The following is a 15768-nucleotide window of genomic DNA, read 5'->3' on the forward strand; positions in this document are numbered from 1 at the left end:
TCATCGTGCCCCCCTCTCGCCTGCCCCCTGCAGACCTCACGGGGGCGCTCATCCCTGATCGAGGATAAAACAGCCTTTCCTTCACCGCAGATTTGTCCAGCAGCTGGACTTCTTTTCCCTTCTCATTGATTTTCTGGTGGTTGGCAAACTTCAAACACAGAACAGATGCTGAGGCCCCAGCCTGAGCCCTGGGAGTGTTGGCACGTCGAGGGAGGCAGGGTGCTGTCTGGAAGCTACTGGCCCGCGGCCCGCGGCCAGCTGCTCCTGGCTGCTCTGCCTGGCCATGCTAGAGTACGTTTCACTGACCCCCAGCAGCTGGCAGAGCCCCGTCTGGGCCCTCATCAGCCCACACTGGGACAGTGGCCCCTGTGGGCCAGTCAGTGGGGTGGTCTTCACTGAGGAGCAAATATCTGTTGAGCGCTTCAGCTAGGCCCTGTGGCTCCAGTGGGAACCAGACATGAGTGGGCCCTGCCTTCTGGAAGCTGGTGTTTCATTGCAGGGGGAGGGGCAGGGGTGCAACGGGGACGGCCTGGGCTCTCTGTGGCCCCCTTTCTGGCCAGGTGTGATTGCAGGGCTCACCATTGTGGGCATTTCCGGTGAAGAAGCCCAGAGCCATCTTGTGCCAGTTGTGGAGGCCCACGGTGTGGACACCAAATTTGGTGGCCCGTCAGCTTCCTCTCCGAGTGCCCGAGCCAGGTTTTCTTTCCAGATGTGGCCTGGGAGCGCTCGCCTTCCTGGCTCCTTGTATTATTAATGCTTTATAATAGAACGGGGAGTCAGCGATGGCTCCGGGCAGGAATGAATAATTTACTGGCGCTGCCTCCTAAGAGCCAGGCTGCTCTCCTAGTCTGCCCGGTCGGGGGTGGGGGGCTCCTCCACTCCTGGGGCACTTGCTTCTGTCCCCCGGCAGAGGTGGTGGCTGCTCCTCCAGCCGCAGGGCCCAAGGGTGGGCCAGGGCCCTGCTTGGTGTGTCTCCTGCATTTTATGTTGCAGAGTGACACGGCCTTGTCTTGCAGGGAGAGTGGTGTCTTTTTTGTCCTGGCTGGCGCCAGCCTGGGGGGCTGCAGGCCATGACTCTCAGATGATGCTCTTTGGGCCAAGCGTGTGGTGGGCCTCTCAGGAGCAAGAACCCCACATGTGGTTCCGAGTTCCATGGTGTGTGTGTGTGTGTGTATGTGAGTGTGTGATGGGGGATCCTGCACAGAGGCCACAGCTGACTTGTTCCTGGCTTCATGCTCTCTCTGCCTGTCCCGCCAGGGCTCAGTGTGGCCGCCTGCTCCAGATGTTGTCCCAGTAAAGACCTGGACTTTACTTGGGGCACAGTGACTGGTGTAGGTTTCTGAGGTGGGAGCGATGGCGTCACAGCATGGAGGACCTGCAGGGCCAGCCCACCTGGGGTCACTCGGCCACTTGCCAGCCATGGGCCGGTCCCGCCATCTGGCAGCACTTTCCCAGTGGGGCGTGTGGAGGTCGCAGGCCCAGTCATTGGAAGCACACGGTGCTCTCAGGGAGAGTTGACCCACAAGGGCTGTGGGGAGGATCCGAGAGTGTGGCGAGCACAGGGGCTGTGTGAATAAATGTTGCTCCATTTAACCTCTCTCCACTGAGGATACTGGGGGCCTCCAGGCTCGCGGTGTCCGTCAGTTCCGTGAGCTGCATGCCTAGCTGGCCTGTGTCACTCCCAGCTGGGCGTGCTGGGCCGATGTTGTCTGTCGTCCCAGTGGCTGTCACCAGGTGACCCTCCTGTGGGTGCACAGTTTGTCCTCCACAGCGGCCCCAAGAGGGCCTGTGTCCCTCGGCATTGCCACCTGCACGGGGTGTCCTCGGGCTTTTCTGTTTCGCTAACCTGGCGGCTCAAGAGCGGAGCTCTGAGCGGTTTCAGTTTGCGTGGCTTTTGTTATGCGGGACGTTGATCATCTTTGCACGTGTTGAGGCTTCATTCTTTTTTTTTTTTATTCTGGTAAAATGCACATAACATAAAATTGACCATATTAGCCATTTTTGGGGCGTACAGTTCTGTGGCATTATGTCCATTTGCATTGTTGTGTAACCATCCCCACCATCCATCTCAATAGCTTTTTCCTGTTTCCAAACTGAAACTCTGTCCACCGTTAGCCACCAACCCCCCCCCCTCCCCCAGCCCTGGTGACCACCATCCTACTTCCTGTCTGTGGATTTGACACCCTTAGGGACCTCGTATCATGAGTGAATCACACAGTAGCTTGTCCTTTGGTGACTGGCCTGTGTCACTCAGCCCAGTGTCCTCAAGATTCATCCCTGCTGTAGCATGACAGAGTTCATTCTTACTTCCTGTTTTGTGGATTATCTGTGTCCTGGGTAAAGGAAGTGAGTGGACCAAGGCTTTGAGAGTAGAGTCCAGACCCTATTGGGAGGGAGGAGGGGTGGGAGCAAGGAGGGACCCCAGGCTGGCAGACGGGCTTGAGGGGGCCCAGGAGATGGGGAGTGCTGGGGGAGGTGATGTGCAGGCTCAGGGTGTGGCCGGGGAAGGGGGAAGGCCAGTGAAGATAAAGACGGGGAGACCGAGGCCAGGGTTGACCCAGTGGTCCGTGACAGGCCAGTAGGGAGAGGTGGTGAGGAGGAGAGGACCGGAGTCCCAGAGTGGGGGCAGTGTCTGGAGTGACCCCACACAAGTGGAGGCAGAGGGGCAGAGGCCTTGAGGAGCAGGAGGAGGAGGCGGGTGCCCTCCGCGGGGCTGCAGGAGAGCCTGAGAGGCGGGGTTGGAGGGCACGGTTCTAGGGAAGCTGGAAGGAGAAGTGGCCGGGCCCACCTCCTGGTTTTATAGCCATGAGCAAGCCCACCGAGTCCCGGCTCCAGGCCCCTGACCCCACCTCAGTGTTGCTCATGGGTGGTCTCGGAAGGGGTCGGCTAGAAGGACCCAGGGGGCTCGCAGAAGGGTTGGACCCCAGAATTTCAGAACACCACCCCCGGGGGCTGCCGTCCCCATCAGTGCCCCTCGGTCGGCTGGTCACCTCCCCAGAGCCAGTCCCCACCGTCCTTGCCATCCAGGGGGCTCCTGGCTGAGCTGCTGCACCCTCAGCCCTGAGTCTGGTTGAAACCCGAGGGTCCTCTTGGACCCAGGGGACTCTGTAGGGGTTCTCAAAGCTCTGGGCAAGTTCCAGATGAGCTTAATTCCAGTGACGTCGAGACGGACAGGAGTTACAGCCGTCGGAGGGCATGGGTTTGTGCGTTCGTATGCGGCCCTGTACACCGGGCCCATCCTGCTTGCTTTCGGTGGGGAGGTTGCTGGATATAACGGAGTCCAGTGTTCTGCCTCTGGATCAGTGCAGAGCCACCTTTCTGGGTCAGCCTCTGCCCTCTTCTGTGTGGCCACTGCCTTGGCCATCGAGATGGGCATGGGTGGAGGAGGGACAGATTCGTTTGCAGGGGTGAATGGGCAAGCACGCACCATTTTCCCCATGGCTGGGCAGGTGGATTTACCCTGCCTTCTGCCCCACTCCCTGAGTCTCCCCGTGCCCACCGTTGCCAGGTCCTAGGGGCCAGCAGGTAAGCATGACCTGTTCCCTGCCCTCTGGGAACTTGTGCCCCAGTGGCCAGAGCAGCTGAAAGTCCTCTAGGTCAAATGCCAGGACAGGGCAGCCACAGGCCAGAGGGTCTTACCAGAACTCATGGGTTCTCCGATGTCGGCTCCTTCCTGCGCTGTGGCCTCGAGCAGGTGACGCATGTGTATGGAGCGGTCAGTGGGGCTGCCGCTGTCCAGGCTGTATGTCCCCTTCTATCCTCGCCCAGCCTAGAGGGTCGTGGAGACCAGGCCCGGGGAACCAGGTCTCCCCATCACATGGCGGGGCACCCAGGTCCCGCTCCTCTCTAGGTCAGTGGCAGGATGTAGTTGTGGGAGTGACTGTAGAAGTGTCCGGTGTGTGAGCTGGTTGGCCCTCGGTGCACCCTGGGCAGGCCTGGCCGTGCTGGCGTGCACTGTGTTCCTTTCCCTCTGGTCAGCAGGACTCGAAGCGGCCATCTGTGCCAAGCCCCTGGGTGTGTGGCAGCCGGCTGGGGTTGCCTGTAACCAGAGCCTGCTCTCGCCCCTTAGGACAGCTGGTGGTGGTTTTAATTAGCACTCTGTGGGCCAAGGCCCCCTGTTTGGGCTTTTCTCAGTTTGGGGAGCCCTTGTCCTCTCAGGTCCACACGGCCTGTCTGTGGATGCACCCTCCCCGCCATCCCTGGAGTCCTCCGAGGACGTGAGGGTGACAGGTCCTCTGGCTGCCCCCACCTCCCTTCCTGGAGGGTGCCACGATGGCCAGCGCAGGTCCCGACGGTTTTCTTCCCCTGCAGCCTGAGAGTGGCGTCATCACCATCAGGAGGCTTAGTTTCACACTTCTGGTTCTAATTTTCTTCATTATTTCTAAAAGTCAGCCTCCCTGGGGCTCTGAGGATGCTCACGCTGTCTGAGACGTCCCTTTCATCGTCAGGCGAAGCCGAGGTGAACTGATATGTGTTTTAAGGCAGAACGAGCCCATCCTTGTCCGCCGGGGTTCTACCCGGCTGGGGGCACTGCGGGCCCAGCCCCTCCCAACGAGGGGTCATTGGGGTACCCCTGAGAGAACTGGCTGATGTGGACACGGGATGCTTCAAGTCGGATCATCTGAGCTCTTGGTGTTTTTCTTCTAGGCTGGTCCAGGGACCCTCATCATGGCTGCAGGAGTCCAGGACTTTAACCGGACAGAGTTTGATCGATTAAATGAGATCAAAGGTCACCTGGAAATCGCCCTATTGGAAAAGCACTTCTTACGTGAGTACCAGGCGGAGAGTAGGGGCAGAGGGATGCCAGCCGTCTTGCAGAAGTGCAACCGGGTGCTTGGGCTGGTGACAACCCATGACAGCTGTCTCTAGACTCATGGGGACAGGTGTGGCCCTGTGTGGCCCTTTGCCTCCTGAGTCTGCATCTCCCTTTGCTGCTCCAGTGAGCCCAGTGCGCTGGTTTGCAGGCTGTGACGTCTTCACTCTCTGGGGTGAAGGAGCATGTCAGGGGTTTCATCGTTTGAGCCTTGGCTGCACGTGTCAGTGTTTGGGAACCAGACATTGCCTGAGCTGGGGTTTTGGCCTCTGGGGCAGTGATAGTAATAGAGATGGTTCCAGCAGGGCTTGCAGGGGTCCTTACAGACATTGTCTCATTTGATGTGTTGCCTCTGATCCTCTCACCACCCTGTGTCCTCCCTGCTGTACAGGTGAGGAAACTGAGGCATGGAGGGTTAAGAAGAGTGACCCTCCTATTAGGTGAAGTCCTCTGACTAGTAAGGGGTTTAAAGCAGACCGACTACCCGTGAAGCCCATGCACGTGGCCCCACTGTGTGACACGGTGTTGTCATAGCTGACATAGGGTATGAGTGACGCTATTAGGAAAGATACACAGGGAGGAAGGAGTAACTTCACCCATGTGCCCAGAGCTGCTCATGTCCGAGCCAAGCAGAGCTGCCCTCAGAGGAAGGAGGAAGGGCCCCTGGGCAGGTCACCTCCCTTCCGGCGTCATGCCAGGCCGGGGCCTCCCTCTGATGCTCAGGACCAAGCAGGCGGTGCCTTTGCTTGCCCCAGGCTCCCGCCTTCTCCGAGTGCCCACCTGAGTTGTCTCCCACCTTCCGTCCTGCATCTCCCTCGTTGTTCATGTGCTTAGTGTTGTCTGTTCTAGCTGTGGGCAGCCCAGCGCTGCAGCCACACGGGCCCTTGCCTGTGGATGAAGGTGGGGTGTCAGCCCCGGTGGGAAGCCTTGGGGCTGGCCCTGCCCTGTTCTCCTGGGAAGTGGGCGACGTGGCTCTCACTGTGTTTCTACACACCGTCCCACCACCCAGGTGCTAAGCCCCGTCTTCCCTCGATACCCCTCTTCCTGGTCAGTGCTCCCCTTGGCACATATGTGCGTGCACAAGTGTGTGTGTACGGCGTGGTGAACTCGTGTGTGCGGGTGTGCGTGTGTCTGTCTCCAGCCGTTCTCAGGACAGTGCAGTTGAGTGACTCGGTCTCCCCGTGAGGCCGAGGTTGTTACCGTGCTGGCTGGCGCAGACAGGGCCAGGCTGGGTCTTGTCAGGGACCACCTGCCTGATAGGTCCTGGCAGCTGGTGCCTGTGACAGAGGCTCTGTGTGAATGGAGGGGCAAGCCGTCCCTCTGCCGGGGCTTGCTCGCCCTGGTTGCGTGGCCAGTGCTGATCGGGGGCCTGTGTTTGGAGGCTCCCTGGGCGGCCCCAAGTGGCAGAGCTGCACAGACCTGCTCGAGGCATCAGCTGGAAGGATCCTCGGGAAGTTGCCTTTTGTGGGTCTGGTGGCCAAGTAGTGGTGGTTTCATGGAGTCAATCAACCAGCAGAGCCAAGTGCTCTCAATAAAGGGGAAGGGTCAGTGAGAGCATCTAAAAGGGGAGCCCTCTGGCTGGGGAGGGGCAGTGAGGGGGCCTCCAGGCGGGGTTACCAGGCAGGGCAGATGGGGAGCGAGTGTCCATCACGGAGCTGGATGGTCAGGACAGCAGAACCCTCAGCGACACCTCTCTGGGGCCTAATCTATGTGGCAAAGAGGCCGCTTGGCCACAGAACGGTGTTGCTGGCGTCCTTGGCCCAGTCCTCCTAGTCCGTCCTTGGTGCTTTGCCAAAGGAGCATCTCGTTTTACTCCTGGGTAGCGCATGTCGTGAAAGTGTAGAGTTTGACTTTGACAGTGGCAGTTATGGGCATTCTTTTTAAGTTATGGGAAATTTCAAATAGATGCAGAAATAGAGCAAATAGTGTGACGCGCGTCTCACTCACCCTCCATCAGCTGCAGTGGGACTCTGCTCACGCCCGCTGGTTTCCCCTGCGCCCTCTCCTACAGCCCCTCTCCCCGGGTCTTTTGAAGCAAATCCCAGCCAGCACCCTGTCCTTTCATCTGTAAATATTTTGTAGGTAGCTCATTATGTTTTAAAAACGAAAGCCATGGGTCGAGTATCACAACTGAAAAAATCAAACACTTTTTCTTTAGTATCATCTGATAACCAACTGAAGGAGAAATTTTCCTGGTTGTCGCATAATTTTTGCAGCTCTTTGAATTGACGGACAAGGTCCGCACGTTGTGACTGGCTGGTTCCCTCTTCAGTCTCTCACTCTGTGTCTCCTTTTGCTGCTTGCTGAGGGCTGGGTGGGGTCTCCACTGGGCCTTGCTCAGACATCCCTGTGGGCTCAGCATTGACCTCGCGTGTCCCCTGCCTCGCTGCTGATGAGATTGGGGTGATCTTTCTGAGGCTCCTTCCTTGGTGGTGGCGTGTCCTTGCCTGAGGCGGTTTCTCTCCTCAGTGTCAAGACCTCACTCATCATGGCTTCCATCCGTCTTCTCATTAGACGTTGCAAAATGGTAATTTTCGACTTCTGCCATTCTTCCTCCGTTTGTTAACTGACAGACGGATGTCTGAAAACCTAACTATTTGGTCACTCCGAGGGATAGTTCATATAGGAAAGGCGGGAAGGTGCTTGAATTTTTCGCCTTTGTTTTCCAGTTTTCAAAATAATGGGTTGATTCTCTACTTAGCGCATTCTCCCAAGGTGACCAGTGAGGGTGTTGGGCCTTTTGTGGAGTTTTTTTTGGTGTGATCATGAGATCGTGGATTTAAACATATTCAACATGTCTTAATCTCTGTGGTTATTGTCTCATTGGTGCTCAAATGGCCCTACCTCTGGGCTGTGGGAGCCTCGTCAAGTTTCCTCCTGAGTCCTTTTGACCTGAGCCGGTCATCCATGATTCCTTGTTTTTTTTTTTTTTTTAAGATTTTATTTTTTTCCTTTTTCTCTCCAAAGCCCCCTGGTACATAGTTGTATATTCTTCGTTGTGGGTCCTTCTAGTTGTGGCATGTGGGACACTGCCTCAGCGTGGTCTGATGAGCAGTGCCATGTCTGCGCCCAGGATTCGAACTAACGAAACACTGGGCCGCCGCAGCGGAGCGCGCGAACTTAACCACTTGGCCACGGGGCCAGCCCCCATGATTCCTTGCTTTTTGGTGGGACAAGTTATTCCAGGCTCCTCTTGAACATTTCCTGCCCCTGTCCTGGAGTTAACCATTTCTCTTGGTTCCTGTGGTGAAAAGTGGTGGTTAGAGGCTTTAGAGGTGTAAAAAGGATTCTAGGCTACTCATTACTGGTGGTTGTTTCTAGACCTTTTCAGGGGCAGAGCTAGGACATCATGAGTGCATCCAGATAATTCAAATTCACATCCAGGACCATGAGGTTTTTGTTTTCTTCCTAAATTTGCCATCTTACAAACATAAAATTTGCCATCTTAACCTTTCTTCTTCTTCTTCCTCTTTTTGTTGTTGGCGAGGAAGATTGGCCCTGAGCTAACATCTGTTGCCAATCTTCCTCTTTTTGCTTGAGAAAGATTGTTGTTGAGCTAACACCACCTGTGCCAGTCTTCCTCTATTTTGTATGTGGTTGCTGCCACAGCGTGGCTTGATAAGCAGTGTGTTGGTCCACGCCCAGGATCTGAACCCTTGAACCCCAGGCCGCAAAAGTGGGGTGCAAGAACTTAACCACTATGCCGCTGGGCCAGCCCCACTCTGACCATTTTTAAGTGTACATTTCAGTGGTATTACATGCATTTGTGATGTTATGCAACCATTGCCACCATCCATCTCCATAACCACCACCATCCATCTCCTAACTCTTTTCATCCTGTAAATCTGAAACTCTATCCATTACGTGACAACTCCCCATTCCTCCCTCCCCCGGCCGGCAGTAACCACCATCCCTCTTTCTGTCTCTATGATTTTGGCTACTCTGAGTACCTCGTGAGTGGAATCACACAGTATTTGTCCTTTTGTGTCTGGCTTATTTCACTTAGCATCATGTCCACAAGGTTCGTGCATGTTGTAGCGTGTGACAGGACTTCCTTCCTTTTTAAGGCTAGCAGTCCATTTTGTGATAGGCCACATTTTGCTTATCCATTCATCTGTTGATGGACACGTGGGTTGCTTCCACTTTTTGGCTGTTGTGGACAATGCTGCTGTGAATGTGGGTACACAGATATCTCTTCACGTCTCTGCTGTCGGACCTCCAGGTGTTGAGTTAACCTCGTCAGACTTTTCTCTGAATCTTTCTCTCGTGCTGAAAATCCTGGTTCTCAGTGAATGACACCAGCGATTACTCATTTGCCTTATCCCCCAACACATGCAGCAGTCTGAGAATAAAATACCAGCAGCGCTATAATTTACGTTTGTTTCTGGTTCTTTTTCCTCAGAGTATGTCGTACTCGGGAGGTACAGTTAAATTACTGGATTTCGAAGTCACCTGGAAGAGTTTTTTCCCTCTTTCTTGCTGTGTCATCAACTCAATAAAGAGTTGAATTCATCTGTTTCTCTTGCTTTAGATTTTTGGAGACTGCTTTTTTATTTTAATTTTTTATTTTGACACAGTTTCAGGCTTACAGGAAAGTTACAAGAACAGTAAAGACAAGGAGTCCCTGTACCCTTTTCAGCCAGATCTTCCCCAAACGTTGACATTTTGCCACGTTTGTCTGTCTGTCTCTTTCTCTCCCATCCACCTGTCTGTCCATCCACCCACCATCCTTCCCTCCATCTGTGTGTTTTATTTTATGAACCGTTTGATGATCTCCAAATTCTTCCGTGTGTATTTCCCAAGAGCAAGGGTACTCTCTTATCTGACCGCCGTACAGTTACGAAGATCAGGAAATTAACGCTGATATGACCCTGTTATCTAGTCTGAGGCCTTGTTCCAACCTCACTCTTTGTCCCAGTGATGCTCTTTATAGAAAAAGAAAGTCTTCATTACGAGTTCCATTCAGTCGTCATCCTCCTTAGCCTCCTGTAACCTGGAATAGAAACTCCGCCTTTCTCTGTGTTTCCCAAAATTGATGCTCTTGAGGGGTGCCGGTCAGTTATTCTGTAGAACGCCCCGCAATCTGCATTTGTCTGATGTTCCCCCACGATGAGATCCAGGTCAGCAGTGTCACGGGTGTGGCGGTGTGTCCTCAGCACATCTCAGGAGGTCTGTGATGTTGTGTCATCCCATTATGTGTATTGTAGAGGTCTTTCTACAATTAAATGTGTTTTTGTAGTTATCTAAAACTGTTTACATTGTTCCGTAGTCAAAGTATATTCAGAGAAATTGAGTTTCTCTTCCTGTACCCCCCATTTCCTCTCTTCTCCTGTAGATAACCATGTTTGTTTAATTTTACAGTTTATCCTTCCATTGAAGTTTTTATAGAAGCAAATACGTATATTTGTTGTTACCTTCCCCTTAAAGAAATACTAGCACGTTCTCACTTCCTCCACACTTACGCTGTGTCCTGGAGGTCCCTCCAGGGGCACCGAAAGACAGCCCCTGTTCCGTGTGCATCTGCTTCTGCTGTGGGGGTGGCAGGAGTGAGCCCGCCTGTTCCCTGGCCGTGGGACTGCATCGTCTCCAGCTGTGTAGGGCCTGGTGGTTCTCACCGGGCTGTCCGCACCTTGCGTGCGTGCGCTGCACTTGTTTCTATGCCTGAGCACCTAGCATGATGTCCTGGGTCTCATAGGAGCTCAGTGAATGGAGGAATGAATTGCAGAAAAACCTGGTCGGAGTTGGAATTTGCACAGGAGAGCGTCTTCTGTCTCAGGACCCAGGGGAGTAGTGTGTAAGAAAGGATGTAATACACGTTTGGGACCCACAGAGGTGTTTTGGTTGTTGCTAACCCTGCATCCGTGTGCTGGGATGGCCACCCCTGCCTCTCTGATCTGAAGGAGGGAGTGCTGACGTGGGGCAAGGAAGAGCTTTGGCCTGGACCAGGCTCCTGGTTCTTGACTCAGCCACCAGTGAGCGTCTAGCTGTGGACATTTAACCAGCAGGGCCTGAGCTCCTGCGTCTGTAAAACGCCCAAGTGGTCAGTGTTAAAATTCCATTCAATTATCTGCGGTACTTTCTCTCAGAAAGCAGACGATTATTCTTTGTGGAGAGAGGAAATAGCCCTCTGTCCAGCGGCTTCCTTCGGTTATTAAGTATTGAAGAGTACAAATGTTCCTGTGAGAAGATGGCATAGGACGAAGATGTGAAATTGAAATGCCTTCTGGCTCGTGACTGGAGGCAGGATCCTAAATTTGTTAAAGGAGCGCATAAATAAATTAAAAGCATCGTACATTTTCATTTAGCCCAGAATGCATTTCAGTTGTTTCTGCTTTTTGAGCACGAGCAGAGAATCCAGAGTTTCTGTGCAGCAGTGTGCATTTATCCATCGCCTGCTGAGTACGGGCTCTGGGAGGGACGCTCTCCAGCACTGTGAGTTGCACGCACAGGCTCTACCCGAAAGCGACTTGGTGTGGAGCTTGGATCCTGGAGGGAAATGCCTGTGGGGCCTCAGGGGTCTGGGGCCCCTGGTTGCCAGGCTGAGCCTGAGGCCCCCTCACCCGTGTGCGGGTTCCTTGTTGCTGAGCTGTTTCTTCTTCCCGTGTTGATGTGAAGGCCTGAGGACTCCTCCCTGGACGTGCTAGAGGGTGTTTCCTCGGGCACCATGCCCTGGGGTCTTGAGCCCTCGGGGCAGGGCCTTCATCATCTCTGGGCCACTGACACCTGCACAGGCATGCAGGTTCCCGGTGCACACAGATGGGCAGGTGGTGGCGGTGGTTCCTGGAGAACGTGACCCAGGGAGAGGATGCCCTTTGCTCCTGAGCCCCTGGTGCTTCCGGAAGCCCCCTTCCTGCTCTGACACACGTTGGGTCGGCATGGCCGGCTGTTACCCCATGGGAGGGCTTCTAGGAGAGGCTGGTCAGGGAGGCGAGCAGGAGGGCGCCGTCTGCCTGCTGCAGCCCGAAGGGCCTCCCTCTGGATGCCGAGACCTAACAGAGGGGCCCTGGAGGGGAGGGAAGGTGCTGGGCGGGCAGTCGGGGTGATTCAGGGAAATGAAGAACTTGCTCACCAGCAAAGTCTTCTGAAAACAGAGGGGCCTGGGAGCTGCCACTGCCGCTGCTGGAGGTGTCACCAGAGGCCAGGCAGCCATTGGAACCCACTGCAGCAGTGATCAAATACCTCTGGACCTTTGGACTTGGATCTGCAGGGGTCCCTCTGGGGGTCTGGCTTTTTCTTGTTTTGAAAACTCTGTTCCTCCTGTTTATTCGGTGATGTTGAGCTGAGAGCATAAATTCCCAGTGCCAGAGACTGGGTTGGACGGCTCTGCCCCCATGGCGATGTGCTTACGAAGTGGTTTCTGCCCTCTCGTGAGGACAGTGTGTGGCTGACCCGGGCAAGCAGGAAGGGAACAGACAGATCGGATGAGCAGAGATGAGGACAGAGATGAGACTGGATGTGCGTATCACGCAGAATTTATCTAGGAAAAAGATGAAATTGGCCCCTAAGAAAATTGCATGTCTCACCCACTGGGCTGGCTTTGAATGTCGTAATCCATTTCCCGGTGAGAGCCTGCTGTTGAATTATTCATCACGGATGTTTGGCCCGCCTCCTCGTTGCCCAGGTCAGACCTCTGAGCACAGAGGCGAGCTGACCACCAGGCACTGGACTCGGCCCCAGCTGAGCGCCTGCCCAGCCCCTAAGTGCTTGGGTGGAAGGAGGGGAGGGAGCAGGGCTGGGGGGCTGGGCGCACGCACGTTTCCTGGTTCCGTCCTGGGCGCCCTTGGCCGGCGGCGCCGGACCTCAGCGGTCAGATGTGGCACGCCATCTCTGCTGGCAGGCAGTCCTCGGTTCCTGAAAATCGGCCGTTCTGAGTGAAAACGCTGGCTGGGATCCTGCTGTTTCCTGTTTTACATGGGGAAAATTTTAACGTGCTGCTTGTTCACCCCCAGCCCTCGTCAGTTTCCTAAGACGTGCCTAAAACACAGCAATTCGCCAGCCTCTAAGCTGCAGCCTGTCGTGTCAGAGTGTAAATGCCCCAAACATCGCTGCTTCCTGCTTCCCAGTCAGTAGGGTTGTCAGTGTTTTCCGCCGTTCCTTACGCATCCTCTCCACGTATGGCGGCAGATGACACAGGAAATGTGAGGGAAAAGATGCAGGGATGGCCATAAAAGGAGGCATTTCCTGGAAGGAACTGTTTCCCCAAATGGAGGAGGGGAGGGGGGCGGCGTAGCAGCCAGTGGTCCTTCCCTGGTTGCTGAAAGCCAAGCTGTGCCCTCTGCTCAGGACCCCACATCTGGCCACTTTGGGGAGGGTGTGGCTCTGCCTTCTAGAAAGATCGGAGGTGACGGTGGGAGGGGTGAATTGGGCCCTCCCAGCCCAATTCACTGGGAGGCTGGAGGCCGGGAGAGTTGGGTCAGAGTTGAGGATGGAGGTGAGGGGTGGGAACCTGGGCCTGGTGGGGCCTCCAGATGCGCAGCCTTCCCACCTGACCAGCTGGTCGAAGTGGCTTTTCAGTGGTCCCTGCGTTTGCACTCCTGGCCGGTGGGAAGGAGCTTTATTTAAGGATTATCACTTGATTTTTATTTTTGGCTGCTCTGGGCCTGTGGAGTTGTGTGCCAAGAGGACTCCTGCTCAAGACTTCTACTTTTGCAGGTTTAAAAATAGCCTCGAAGCCTGTTCCTTCCTCCCAGTGGCTTCCCTGGGGGCTGGGGCGGTGGGTGGGGCTGTGGCCCTTGACACTTGGGCGTGCAGTGGGCACGAGCCAAGGTGTCCCCTCCATCTCCCCCGGGTCAGGGTGGCCCTGTGCCGATGGGGCTGCGCCTGGAGTCACTGGCCAGCTTGCTGTCCCTGCCCTTCTCCTCACAGACTCTGGGGGGCCGGCCAGCCCCTTGTGGGTGTGCGCTGTACGAAATGCTTCGCCACATGGTGCTGCTTTCTGTTTTCGGGGCTCCACGGCTGCAGCTTATTTCGCCTCGTCCCTTTGGGAGCTGTGGCCAGCATTCTCTGTAAACACAGAGCATCCTTCCTCGTCTGGGTCCTGAAAGGCCTGGGTCCCACTGGAGTGTGACCGGGCTTGTTGGGACCCCAGGCTGCGAAAAGGGGGAGCTTTGCATGAGGAAACCAAGTCTGGAGAGTCAAGATGGCCACCTCTGGGTCCCTCTGGGCTCACAGCACCCCCGGCTACCCTCTTCCCCGGCCTGGTCACAGTCTCCTGCCTGATGGCTCTCGTGGGAGGTGGCAGGCGCATCCCCCAGGGAGCCATCCCTGGTTTCCCTCCGGTGCCACCCACCTGGCAGCCTTGCTTGGCTCACGTGGGTGTCCTGTTGAGCGGGAGCCCAGTGAGGGAATTCACGAATTCTGGTACAGACTTCTCTCTCCTGGTGTGCCCTCAGATCCTGAGAGGTTGAGGGGTTCTGACTCATTCCTCAGGCAGGCATGGTGGCCCCCGGGCCTCCCACAGGCTTCCCTGCCACCCCCTGGCTGGCCCCAGCTGGCTGTGCCAGGTCAGCAGACACCTTGGAGCCTGGCATGGCCGGCACCAGACCTTGAAAAGGAGCGAGTCATTGGGCTGGGAGCTGCGCCGCGTGACCCAGGCAGCCCCATCTCTGATGCAGCAGCTCTCCCCGCCCTGCAGGGCTCTGACTTCGTAGTCTGATGCTCCTGGGTGTGGTTCCTGCTCCTGGGCACCCCCGCCTGGGACTTAGCCCCTGGCAGGTAGGAAATAATGTGCATCCTGGCCTGGGCTACCTGCAAAGGTGACGGATCATTGGTAGGGTCATTTGGTGAATCCCACTTCAGGTGCATTGGGGGCGCAGCTGGGATGGGGAGGAATGAGATGGGAGGAGGGGGCTGGCCGGGGCCCCCACACCCCCTGAGGGCCATTTGGCCCCACTAAATGAGAGCCCTTCTTTGTTCTGTGACCTGTGAGTGCCCGAGGGTGGGAAGGCTGCTCTGGGCCGAGTGAAAGGAGGGGATCATCCCTGCCCCCCCGGGGCGACCGGGGCCTCCATGGACCCAGAGAATTGTCTCCAGGGGGAGAGTGGTGGGCAGAATCCTGGCCCCCAAAAGTGTCCACATCCAAATCACCAGAACCTGTGAATCTGTCACCTTTCATGGCAAAAGGGACTTTGCAGGTGTGACCGAGATAAGGATCTGAGATGGGGAATTATCCGGATTATCCGGGGGGCTGAGTGTCATCACAAAGGTTCTCATGAGAGGGAGGCGGAGGGTCTGGGTCAGGGAGGGATGTGAGGACGGAGTCAGAGGTCAGAGTGATGCATCACTAGGGGTCACCAGCCAAGGAACGTGGCGCCTCTAGAAGCTGGAAAAGACCAAGAAATGGATTTGCTCTTCGAGTCTCCAGAAGGAGCCAGCCCTGCTGACACCTTGATTTTAGCCCCGTGAGACCCATTTTAGACTTCTGACCTCTAGGACTGTTAAGATAATAAATTTGGGTTGATTTAAGGCACTGTATTTGTGGCAATTTTCTACAGCAGGAATAGAAGATTAATATGGGGCTGTTTGAGGGGCTCCATCACCTGGCCCTGCGTGTGTCCTCGCACCCCCACCCCTGCCCTGGGGAGACTCTCAGCCCCCTCACCAGTGGAGCAGGGAGTGCCCGTGGTCCAGGCCCGCCACTATTGGGAGGTGGGCCTGGGCACAGGCACTGCTCTGCCTGGGCCACCGTTGTGGCGTCTGTGGCAGTTCAGGACATGAGGCGGCCCCGTGCAGAGACTGAAGGCACCCCGTGCTGCAGGAGCTGCCAGTGTCCAGGGCCAAGGGCCCAGGGCTCTTCAGGAACAAGGCTGGACTACCGCTGAAAAGGCTGTGACCTGGGGTCGGAGGGCCACTCCGTGGCCTGAGCAGAGGCCCAGCGGTCGGAGGCCGGCGGCCAGAGGCCCCGACAGCGCCCAGAGGACACGGGTCCTGCCGATTGGAGGCCACTGTTTGAATGG

The 15768-nt window shown here is 55.9% G+C and overlaps 1 protein-coding gene across 8 annotated transcripts in view; it reads left to right on the top strand.

Annotated features, from left to right (window-relative positions):
* GRAMD4 (GRAM domain containing 4) overlaps positions 1-15768 on the top strand; it is an 83594-nt gene that overhangs the window by 36939 nt on the left and 30887 nt on the right. For all 8 annotated transcript variants that reach the window (XM_070599903.1, XM_070599897.1, XM_070599902.1 and 5 more), the window contains exon 3: positions 4648-4768. In XM_070599903.1, the coding sequence (XP_070456004.1) occupies positions 4648-4768 (121 nt within the window). The remainder of the gene's footprint in view (positions 1-4647; positions 4769-15768) is intronic.

This window comes from Equus przewalskii, chromosome 29, assembly GCF_037783145.1.
Source record: "Equus przewalskii isolate Varuska chromosome 29, EquPr2, whole genome shotgun sequence".
Lineage (NCBI taxonomy): Eukaryota > Metazoa > Chordata > Mammalia > Perissodactyla > Equidae > Equus > Equus przewalskii.